This window comes from Pelophylax lessonae (genome assembly GCF_965119305.1).
Source record: "Pelophylax lessonae genome assembly, chromosome: 5".
NCBI classification, from domain to species: domain Eukaryota; kingdom Metazoa; phylum Chordata; class Amphibia; order Anura; family Ranidae; genus Pelophylax; species Pelophylax lessonae.
The window spans coordinates 316,487,372-316,500,190 of record NC_138772.1 but is presented as its reverse complement, the minus strand read 5'-3'; the positions used below and the strand labels follow the sequence as shown (position 1 = coordinate 316,500,190).

Genomic DNA, 12,819 nt, shown 5'->3' with positions numbered 1-12,819 from the left:
GAGCTATGTGTGTCTGGCAATCTCTCACTGATGCATACAGCAGACCTTTCCCTACGCTGACAAAAAGCAGAATGTGAAATGGCTGCCTGCTCTGGTCTATTTATAAGGTAGGGGGCATGTCCATGTGCTGAAATGTTTCAATTGGCTGTCCCGTCCCACCTGACGGCTGTGTCATGGGTCAAAGTTCTCCCCAATGTAAACTAATATGGCCATCGCGAACAAGGCCATGTGTTTGCAAAATTGGCGGGTAGCGAACAAGCAAAATTTGCTGCGAACCGACCGCCGGGCGAACCGCAAGGCCATCTCTACTGTCCACCCACAAAGTGGGCGACATTACCCAAAAAGATGGACCTTCAATATCAAACAGAACGGTTGTTAACCAATAACACATTAACATGTTTAGTCACTAAGACTCAAACAGCAATATCTTATACCAAACAAATAACTGCATACCAACCAGTGTGGGCGACATTACCCACACAAAAGTGGACCGCAACTAGGAAAAAAAAAAGGGGGAGGGAGGGTGAGAGGGCAGGTAAAAAGATCCAGAAGGAAGGCTGAGGAGAATCCAGAGGTGAGTCCAGCTGGCAGACCTGAGGTTAATGCTGACTCTGCCCAGTGAAAGGAGAGAATATAAGTAAAAGATTACACTCATTGGCTAGATGTTTACCACCAAAACATTTGTCACCAATCCAGTGCTCAGCAGCAAATCCTCCTAGCAACAGCAGGCAGCTTTTCACCTGAAACACAAAACAGAAACAACCAGTACAGCAGCCAGAGAGTGTGCTTAACAATCATCATAGCCCTCTAGTTAAGAGTAAAACGTATTTATAAAACATTAAAAACCAAATTTAAGCAGCGCTAGCATTCGTGAAAAAAATATATCATGTAAAATAAATATAATCAATTCATCAGTGCAAACTAAAATGTGCATAAATATTTCCAATAAATAATTAATATCAATAAAAAAGTCCTTAATCGTGATCCAAATAAAGTGCTCAGGTGCTGAAGATTATACAAAGTGCTTCAAAGTGATAGGTGACCCCTCTCGGTTCCCCACTCACCAAATTGCCAGAATTTTTGAGCCTTGAAATTATATTGCACATAAGCCCTCTTTGCCAGGATCACAAAGGTATTTTTCCATATAGCCTTGGATAAGGGTAGGTAGGATTCCGTCTCCGTTTCCACCATTAAAAAATAGAAAGGCCATGCATCGTGAAGTATGTTTATACTATTTATTTGCTTCACAAGCCAAAAACATACTTACAAAACATAGATAAGTATAAGCGCATATAACAAGAGTCAAAAAAACAAGTATAGAAAATATCAGCGCACAGAAAATGTAAATAAGTTTGAAGCTGCTGAACACTCAGGCCAAACTATAAAACCAGTAAGCAGGAAAATAATAATAAATAGTGCAGCGCTGAACAATTAGACCGAAGACATAATACTAAATGATTCAATTAATAGAAAAGGGTCCATGCAATAGGATCAGTCCATACAATGCCCGTGTGATAAAGGGTGAAAAAGAGGGATCCTAGATGGAACAGTTGGTGCTCTCAGTGCACTAAAATCCACCACCTGCAGAATTGGCCTCTCACCTTCAAGACACTGGAATCAAGCATAAACTCCTTGTGCAGACTGCACAGACTGTGTTCCCAAACCGAACTCCCTCTTAGGCAGATACACCAATCAGCAAGCACTCCAAATCAGTATACACTTCCTGGGTCCACTTATCCCTTATTGGCTCCGCTCATACACATATATGGAAATACAAATGGGCAGAACCATAGCGTAATACTGATAACTTTTAATTCAGAATGCATAAATAGACAGCCTCTTACTTGTAAATAGATGGAAAAACGGCATAAAAGTAACAAGTTTTCGGCGAGTCCTCCTCGGATCTCACCACTTTCCAGATGGCAGCGGGTGACGTCAATAGCTCCACCTTCCCCCCGTACGCGTGGCGTCTCCCAATGGGCGGAGACTTCTTCAGCGGTATTAGAGGATGTGCGGGACGTCACCCCTTATAACAGCCGAACCGCCCGCTGATTGGCCGGGCGATCCATAACTTTTCATTGGTTGATCAAGTTGCCATGGCCACAGGGACGCTAGATTCCCCTGAACAGCGGAAGTAAGCGGAACGATGTGACAATAGGCAGCCTGGATCAGAGAAAGGCTTAAGAAATTACTCTAGTAACCTATGCACCCCATTCTGCTATAAACCAGAACAGCAACAAATCGGTGCTAGATTCATTACCAGAGAAGCCAATCATTAATAATATGCTAATACACTCAGCCAAGCTCCCATCCACATACGAGCCCAAGCTAAGTATATTAAAAAGTCCTGGCCATGCATAATCTAAAACTTTTAAAAAATACCAACACAGACTATATCTGTGTATATTGACTCAATAAATATTAGGCATAGAACAAATATGATAAAAGGAATAGATCAGACCCCTTTCATCTCTGCTCCCATGATTAATGTATAAATGGAGCTGAAATGCCCTCAACATTAAAAATTATCTTAAATAATCATCTTTAAAATCGGGGCTATAGACGTTCCGCTGTCATCTGGATTACAATATAAATATAATAAAATGGTAAAAAACATCAAGTTTAATATATAATCAGATACAACCTAAATAATATAAAAGTATTAAAAATTCACAACCCCTCCTAACGATCGGAAATAAAACAATTTAAGTCGAAATCGACATTCAACCCCCGGGGGACCCCTACTTTGGTTTCATAAATCCAAAAGGATTCCCGCTTGCTGAGCTGCCTTATGAAATTCCCTCCTCTCCAATGCTTATATACCCTTTCTACTCCCCAAAATTTTAGGCATCGTGGGTCTTTGTTGTGACATCTTCTCTAATAGCCAGGGTCCCAGTACTGAAGGGGATGTGTCCACCGCTTTTAAAAAATTGGGATATGCATTAGAGAAGAAAATCAAATTGTGGTGGGACATTACGACATTTGAGTATTATTTGCGCGTTAAGCTCATCCCGAGACGTCTTAGGTGGGATGTGCCACCTAACGATGGACTCTTAGATGAGGAATCCATAGAGGAATGGAAAGTCTTCTTTATCAAAAAGGGATTAGAGCTCATAGAATTCCTACTTTTAAGGAAAAAACGCAAGTTAAAATCAATAGAAACCCAGATTAAAGAACTTCAAACGTCCCTTGAGCCACATAAGGACACTGAGGAGTTTGTTAGACTCTCCGGGATTCTTAAAAATAGATTGGTCAAATGGGATACCGAGACACAAAACAAGAAAAAGAAAAAATACTTAAGAGACTTTGGTGATTTTGAGGCAGATGATATTTTTAAGTGGCAAAAAAACATAAATAACCAAAAAGATGAGGGAGATGACACCCCCCAAAACCCACCCACTACTCCAGCCCCGGTAAATCGAGAGATTAGTAATGAGGTCTGGAGAGCTTCCCCTGCTCCTGACCATCATGATGCGGGTCCCCAGTTTGGATACCCCAACCGAGGGAAGAAGAGGGGAGGCAGAGGAGGGAGAGGAAGAAACAATACCCCTGGGAGAGGATATAATCAATATCAAACGAATTATTACCAGAATGGACAATATCCAGCCACCCAATGGAATCGTCCCCAGACCCCTATTCGGAATACATGGGATAACAATAGGGGAAGAGGAGGGAATTTTTATCCCCCAAGAGGAGGACAGGTCAACAGAGGACATCCCAATAGAGGGAATAATTACTCGTATGCACAGATAGCCACCCAGAATAGGTTCGAGCCTCTGCGCAATAATCATCATGAGGAACCTTTTTTAGGGAATATGGGGGGTCAAGAGAGGGGCCCCCCTCTTCCCTTCCCGAACCAGACGGAGAACTGGTGGAGGGGTCCAGTAGAAGGTACCCCAGGAGGCAAAGTAGGGAAAAGAGGAAGAGAGGAAACAGAGGAGGCCGGAGGGTCCAGAGGAAAAAGATCCCGGTAGGGGCAGGTATTTTTAATTTAAGTGGAGTACAATTAGGAGAAGATGAACTTAGGACTTTAGATAAAGGCCTTAAGTTCGCACCGGTACGGAACCTAAACAAGTTCCAAACCTATGTAGGTATCCAAAAATTTGTTCGTACTCTGAACGTGAAGAAATACTGTATGTCCAACCCTATCATGAAGAATGCCTCTGTCCCTATCTCAGGCACCTCCACTCTAACTAGTTCCCCTGGAGAGTACTCTTCACACACAAATCTCAGAAATAAGTCTACCTTCAATCCCCAAAATAAAGACAACAAATATATGGATGTCTTTAAAAATATGGTCTTTAAGGATCTGGAGAAATTGAAGGTTAGAAAAATTGCTGACCCTAAAAGTATTAAAGCAGGGATAAAAAGAATAGAAGAAAACAAACAGATCGTTATTAGACCTGCAGATAAGGGGGGGGGCCTAGTAGTTTTAGGTAAGGAATATTACAATACTGAGATGGCACGCTTGCTCTCTGATCAGGATACATATGAAGTACTACGGAGAGACCCACTTCCTGAATTTAAAGGCGAATTAAATAAATTGGTTGAATCAGGCAAGAAGAAGGGGGTTCTGAATAAGAGGGAATCCTTATATTTAGATCCATTATTTTGCCGTACCCCCATTATATATTTTCTGCCAAAGGTTCATAAAAATAAGGAGCATCCACCGGGAAGGCCGATTGTTAACGGCATAGAGTCAGTGACCTCTAGATTAGGCCAATTTATTGATGTGCATCTCCAACCTTTAGTAACTAGTACAGAAGCCTACCTAAAGGATACAAAGCACATCATACAGCTTTTGCAAGAACTACCCTGCACGACCTCATCAATATTGGTTACAGCGGATGTAGGCTCCCTGTATACCATTATTGGCCATAATGCAGCTGAGGCAGCCGTAAAATGGGCTTTTTCACATTCGAGCCTTCCCAGGAAATTAAGAAGCTTTCTGTTGAGTAGCCTCTGGTTTTGTCTGTCCAGAAATTATTTCTGGTACAACAACACGTATTATTTACAAACAAGGGGTGTGGCGATGGGTGCACGCTTTGCTCCCAGTGTGGCCAATCTATTTATGGCCCACTGGGAGGAAGAGGTCGTGTTTAACAATCGCCCTCCGGAACTTCTTTGTTACAGGAGATATATTGATGATGTGTTCCTGGTCTGGGATGGACACTCGGATGGTCTTCATGCATTTATGGAAAAATTAAATAAGAATGACAAAAATATCGAGCTAACTTGGACCACGAGTCAAGAAAAGGTGGTGTTCCTAGATTTAGTCATCTCTAAAGATGGTGACAGGTATACCACCTGTAACTTCCTAAAACCCACTGACCGTAACTCCTATATCCCGTTGGACAGCTGCCACCATCACACCTGGCTATGCAATATCCCTAAGGGCCAGTTCATGCGCCTTAGGCGTAACTGCACCTCTGCAGCTGATTATGACTCACAGTCAAAATTATTAGCCGAGAGGTTTGCTCAAAAGGGATATTGCATGGAGAAGCTTGAAAAGGATATGAAGTCAGTGCAGGCCATTGAGAGAGATTCCCTATTGTCTAACGTTCCTAAAAAGCAAAACACCAAGGAAGATGGAATAAGGATTATACTGGATTATAATATCCAGTATAAGAAGATTGAAAAGATAATCAATAAACATTGGCCCATCTTACAGCAAGATAAGATCTTAGGAACAACACTGCCGTCCAGACCCTCCTTTGTATACAAAAAAGCACCTACACTTAGGAATCTTTTAGCCCCAGGGGTAATAGATCCACCGGTGCAAAATAACAACAGATTATTTTCCTTTTTATCAGGATTTTATGCCTGTGGAAAATGTGTGGTATGCCGCACGGCCAAATCCAACCTCAAACGAAGGAAGGAATTTACAGCCAATGCCACAGGAAAGACATATACGATAAAAGACCTGATTACATGCTCTACCACAGGTGTTGTGTACATGCTAGAATGTGACTGCGGTTTGCAGTACATAGGAAGGACATCAAGGGCTTTACAAACCCGGGTGGCGGAGCATGTAAGGAGTATTAAAAAGGGAAAAACGCCTCATCATGTTACCCAACATTTTAAAAAATGTCACAACAAAGACCCACGATGCCTAAAATTTTGGGGAGTAGAAAGGGTAAATAAGCATTGGAGAGGAGGGAATTTCATAAGGCAGCTCAGCAAGCGGGAATCCTTTTGGATTTATGAAACCAAAGTAGGGGTCCCCCGGGGGTTGAATGTCGATTTCGACTTAAATTGTTTTATTTCCGATCGTTAGGAGGGGTTGTGAATTTTTAATACTTTTATATTATTTAGGTTGTATCTGATTATATATTAAACTTGATGTTTTTTACCATTTTATTATATTTATATTGTAATCCAGATGACAGCGGAACGTCTATAGCCCCGATTTTAAAGATGATTATTTAAGATAATTTTTAATGTTGAGGGCATTTCAGCTCCATTTATACATTAATCATGGGAGCAGAGATGAAAGGGGTCTGATCTATTCCTTTTATCATATTTGTTCTATGCCTAATATTTATTGAGTCAATATACACAGATATAGTCTGTGTTGGTATTTTTTAAAAGTTTTAGATTATGCATGGCCAGGACTTTTTAATATACTTAGCTTGGGCTCGTATGTGGATGGGAGCTTGGCTGAGTGTATTAGCATATTATTAATGATTGGCTTCTCTGGTAATGAATCTAGCACCGATTTGTTGCTGTTCTGGTTTATAGCAGAATGGGGTGCATAGGTTACTAGAGTAATTTCTTAAGCCTTTCTCTGATCCAGGCTGCCTATTGTCACATCGTTGCGCTTACTTCCGCTGTTCAGGGGAATCTAGCGTCCCTGTGGCCATGGCAACTTGATCAACCAATGAAAAGTTATGGATCGCCCGGCCAATCAGCGGGCGGTTCGGCTGTTATAAGGGGTGACGTCCCGCACATCCTCTAATACCGCTGAAGAAGTCTCCGCCCATTGGGAGACGCCACGCGTACGGGGGGAAGGTGGAGCTATTGACGTCACCCGCTGCCATCTGGAAAGTGGTGAGATCCGAGGAGGACTCGCCGAAAACTTGTTACTTTTATGCCGTTTTTCCATCTATTTACAAGTAAGAGGCTGTCTATTTATGCATTCTGAATTAAAAGTTATCAGTATTACGCTATGGTTCTGCCCATTTGTATTTCCATATATGTGTATGAGCGGAGCCAATAAGGGATAAGTGGACCCAGGAAGTGTATACTGATTTGGAGTGCTTGCTGATTGGTGTATCTGCCTAAGAGGGAGTTCGGTTTGGGAACACAGTCTGTGCAGTCTGCACAAGGAGTTTATGCTTGATTCCAGTGTCTTGAAGGTGAGAGGCCAATTCTGCAGGTGGTGGATTTTAGTGCACTGAGAGCACCAACTGTTCCATCTAGGATCCCTCTTTTTCACCCTTTATCACACGGGCATTGCATATAACAAGAGTGCCTCGTGTAGGCAGCGCTTGGCGTGCGTTCCATGACCAGGAAGTGCTTGACCGGAAGTGACGTTCCGTCTCGTCCGTAACCGGAAATTACGTCAACGAGTTTCGCCATCCTCCACGGCGTTTTCAAAGACTTATTATAAAACAAATGGGTGTTAGGGGTGACATTCCCATGGGGCCACTTCTCTATTTTATTTTTCGTGGCCCTAACATTCTGACAGCTTGGAATCCAGTGGGAACCCCCCTCTGTCAGGTTATAAAAGCACCACAGGAGGGATTTCCCAACCAACATTGAATGAATGGCCTGCTTTAATATCATATTAATGATTCCAGACTTCATAGCAACACATGTTATAGTGGAGGTGGATGTTGGAGGCTGAAAGAGGCCATTTGCCCACTCTGCATCAGTACAAAAGGCATTCTGAAAAATATTATACACAGAAATGTCAGCAACATAATGTGTAGGTAGGTAGCTGTGTGCCACCCCTGGTAGCCCTGCCACCCTAGGCCAAGGCTTATGTTGGTTATTCGGAAATTTGGCCTTAGAAATAAAGAAAATCTACTAAGTAGTTTTTCAGCCTAGGTTGTGTTTACTTCAAAAACCCAGTCAGATCCAGGTGGATTTAAAAAAACAGAATTTCTCTTAGTGCCGGTTCACATTTCTGTGATGCGGGAACGCTGCGAATATACAGCGTGTTCACGCATCGCATCCGCACCCCTGGCACTTCACACTGCCATATGCGATAATCTGGGGATGTCAATTAAAAGTTAACGACACCCCCAGATTAGATCGCATATCGCAGTGCGAGCTGAAAGTTCGCACAGAATTGGATCGCACTAGTGTGAACCACCATGCAATCCGATTCTGCTGCGGACCAAAAAAAGGGTCCTGTGCGTGTTTCAGTGCGATTGCGGTGCGAATTCAGCCATACATACTGTATGGCTGAATTTGCACCGCACAGAGATCGCATGTAATTTTAGGAGCAGTGCACTCCGAATTACATGCGATCTCTGTGATCACACAAATGTGAACCGGCACTTAAACCTGACTAGATTTGTTAGAAATTCGTTTGGGAGGGATGTACACCTTCTCTTGGAATTTTAGGTGGAGATGTGCAAATCATAACTGGCTCCTTTGGCTTACAGCCATTAATTGCAAGTTTCTGATTTCTAATATAAATATAAATCCCTTGACATATACAAGTATGTGCAGGTATAAACTGTATAACATGCTTTAAGAACAGCGTCATCTTTTTTTTTTTTTGCAGTGGAATGTTTTTTTTTGTTTACTGGCACAGCATTATATTTTGGTTTGAAAAAAAAATATATATAGCAATTGCATAATTTTCTCATGCTATACTTGCTACATCATGCATGATCCACTAAATAATTTTTAGTGTCGTTGTGGAAATTATTGCTGATTTCATGACACAGACTGTATTTATTCGCTGCTGATGGCATGGGACTGATAACATTTTAGTTAACCTTTTAGTGCTGCCTATACTTGCTGACCAGTTTTCTGGAACTTTTTGTTTACAAGTTTAAATTAGTATTTTTTGCTACAAAATTACTTAGAACCCCCAAATATATATTTATTTAGTTAGCAGAGGCCCTAGAGAATAAAATGGCGATCATTGCAATATTTTATGTCACACTGTGTTTGTGCAGCGGTCTTTCAAACACAATTTTTTTAGGAAAATTACTCTTTAAAGAATTAAAAAAGGAACATTAAAGTTAGCCCAATTTTTTTGTATAATGTAAAAGATAATATTATGCTGAGTAAATAGATACCCAACATGTCATGCTTTAAAACGCTCGTGGAATGGTGACAAACTACCTAAAAATCTCCTTAGGTGATGTTTACACATATTTACATGTTACCTGTTTAGAGTTACAGAGGAGGTCTAGTGCTATAGTTATTGTTCTCACTCTAACGATCGCAGCAATATCTCACATGTTAGGTTTGAATACTGTTTACATATGCGGGCACGACTTATGTATGCGTTCGTGTCTGTGCGCAAGCACGAAGGGATGGGGCGCTTTCATTTTTTTTCTTATTTATTTTACTTTTTACTAACTTATGCAGCAGGTTTTCCAGGCCTGTGGCCTAATGTGGGTCTGCCATTGTTACTGGTTACCTCTCCAGCCCATGTGAGCTGCGATCCTGGGTGTAAGAACTGAGACATGGACGACTCCGGTATCTTGGTTTTGTGCTTTTTATTGTAGAAAAGGGGATGGGAGAAGGGAATGAGTGGGATACTCCTTTAAGCTTAACTAATTACACTTGGGACTTAATCCTAGAAAAATGCCCGTTGGCGCTTCCTTGACGCCAGCTAACGCCAGCCAAAGCTCACTAACACTGAGAACACACTGTAGCTTGATAGAAGTGCTGGGTTCTCGACAATAAGTCAAGAAGACCCAAGACTGTGAATTGTAGAATTACTGACACTGCTCTACTGCAAAGTCACTGAATACTCCCCTCCCGCCTTGCACTGGCTTGAGGTAGTACGCTGTAGATTTCTGTAAAGCTGCAACTCTCAACTGTCACACTCTGTCCAATCCAGGGCCCATATGCAGGTGCCCCCTTTAACCTTGAATTCTTTGGGGTTCACTGACTATGTACCCCCTTCTGTAACTTCAGGGTCCTCTACCTAGGTACCCCCTTTCAGTTAGCTGGCACTGGATCCCAGAACCTCTTCCGGAGTGGTCCCCTCTGACTCTGGCAGACCCCCAGGAGCAATCCGCAGTACTCACGACCTGTGTAGGCTTTCCTGGGATTGGACCCCTCTCACGCTCCGCAGGCTCTCGGCACACCGGATTCCCTCAGCTCAGCTCAACACTCTCTGGATTCTCAGACGACACCCTGAGACATCCACTTCCTCAGACAGGAGGAGAGACAGCCATACTCTCCCTCCTGGGACTCTGCTCCCGCCAAAAACACCCTGCCACGCACTTTCCCCAAACTTATACCCACTTCCAGAATCCTTTGCAGCATAATCTGCCTTCTGGGGTAGTTACAAGCTTGGATGTGTCCCCTGATTGGGCTTCCTCCACTACCCTATGAGAAGCCTCTCACAGGAGCCAGTGGGGATAGTTTTCCCCTCAGCAGGCACATCTGGAACCCATGACACCCTAACTAAATAAATCACAGCCCTGCTGTTAGGCAGACAAGGCCCACTATACATTTAGCTAGCACCTACCTGTAGGGTGCTACATATATTCAAAAAAATATAAATACATTTAAAAAATGTAAAAACAAACAAAAATATGGCACAAATTCAGAAACATACACACCACCTGAAAGACGAAAATCTGACTATATTCTTGTAATATAGTAATCAAATTTAAAACCCTCTGGAATTCTCCTTTGGAGAAAAAATAACCAATAAACCTCACGTTTACAGAGAATCTTTTTTCTCCAAACGAGAATTCCAGAGGGTTTGAATTTTGAGTAGCATTTGACTCACTTTTATGATTAAAACCTTCAAATTCACTATATTTGAATCTGTGTAGATTAGATTAGATGGGGATAAAGATAATCTCATGTGTGTAAACACAACACAATACCTAAACATGCACCTAAAAAAGCAGGTACCTCAAGGCTTTTTATATATATGTCTTTTCTTGAGCACTACAGGAGACACTCAGTTCAAAATCAGAATCATCTAGCTAAGAAGCTGGAGCTCTGGCATGCCCAATGCAAAGTGCCTGGGTCACTATGGGGAAGATTTACTAAAACTGTTAAATATGGGGAAGATTTACTAAAAGTTATTAGATTGTATCATTTGTTGCATCTGTTAGATGCATTATTGGGACATAGGGGGAGATTTACTAAAACTGGTGCACTCACAATCTGGTGCAGCTGTGCATGGTAGGCAATCAGCTTCTAACTTCAGCTTGTTCAATGAAGCTTTGGCAATGAAACCTGGAAGCCGATTGGTTTCTATGCAGGGCTGCACCAGATTTTGCAGTCTCCAGTTTTAGTAAATAACCCTCATAGTTCTTTCCTCAATAAATGACATACTAAAGAAGGATAGGTAGCTCTGCAAACATGTAAGCTGTTTTTATCCACCTGTGTAGCAATAAAGATGATTTTACTGTATTCTGGAGTTGCCGGCTACCTTTACTTCTGAATAGCTCTACAAATAAAGTTTGAAATAGATACCAAGAAAAAAAAATGTCTGTCATATGTAAAGATCCAAAAGTAAACTTTAATGAGTTTTGAACCTAAAGTGTCTAAAATATTTCCCAAAATGAAACAAGAGACTTACTATATCTTGCATATTACAATATGATAGCTTATTTTTAATACATCCATATCAACTCACTGTCTACAAAATGTAAGTAAAGATTTCTTTATTCAACATTTCTAAATTAAATTACTCTTAAATTTTTGGATATTAAGAATTATCCTATCCCCTAAGGGGTAATTCATGTTGTGGATTCAAATAATTTGGTTAACAATTATGTTCACTGCGCACACATATTACAATCTAAAAACGATATGCAAATTAAACCTAAATTGTTTAGCTTGTACTTGTGAAGCTTAAACACAGCAAAGTGTGACACAAACTAATTTTTTTCCACATGTAAATATTCAAAGATCAGAGGTAACCAATGTAATGTAAATTTAAAGACGGTCACCAAAAGAAGAACAGCTGATTAGTAATCAGGATACTAAGCTCTATAGCACTCACAATATGAAACTGCAGTAATTAAAAATAACATGCATATAAACCACGTGTGTGTGTGTATATATGTATATGTGTGTCTATGTGTGTGTCTATGTATGTATATGTATGTGTATGTATATATGCACCATAGTAAGTTATGAGCTTGGTGAACAAAACTTGAGGCAAAAAAGAATAGTATCGGTTGCATTGTGTTTGATTAAACATAAAAATGGACGGTCTACTATAAACTGCTTTGTGGCCAATTTTGGTTGAATAACAACTCCAGTTGCAGCCGCTGCTTCGGTTCCTTCTTCATTAACCTCAATGAAGGCTTTATGGATTACTTTTGACACGAAGAGGTCAACGTCAGATATACCGGATAAATTTGCTTTTTGGCTGAAAGCATCCAGCATTCCCATGTTTTTTAAGTGTGAAGTTAGATCATAGCTTTCTTCTATCTTAAAATGTGGAATGTGTACCTCTAATTTTGTCTTTTGCAGATTTTTTGAATCCGTCGATTTCATCAATAATTCCAAAGTTATCTGTTCAATAACCTAAAAAAGTTGAGTAATAAAGATTATCATTAGGGGTTATGAATATAAATGATGCTTCTTTAGGGTATAGTTTACAAGGAACTTGTCTGTCAGATAGTAGTCAGTTATAATTTGTGGACAGAT

The 12,819-nt window shown here is 40.9% G+C and overlaps 1 protein-coding gene across 1 annotated transcript in view; it reads right to left on the bottom strand.

The window, feature by feature from the left end:
• Positions 1-12,819, bottom strand: part of LOC309556500 (leukocyte elastase inhibitor-like) — a 114,063-nt gene that overhangs the window by 82,756 nt on the left and 18,488 nt on the right. The window contains exons 5-6 of the mRNA XM_082258950.1: positions 12,306-12,696; positions 10,937-10,974 (exon numbers count right to left, since the gene is read on the bottom strand). Coding sequence (XP_082115076.1) covers positions 10,937-10,974; positions 12,306-12,696 — 429 coding nt within the window. The remainder of the gene's footprint in view (positions 1-10,936; positions 10,975-12,305; positions 12,697-12,819) is intronic.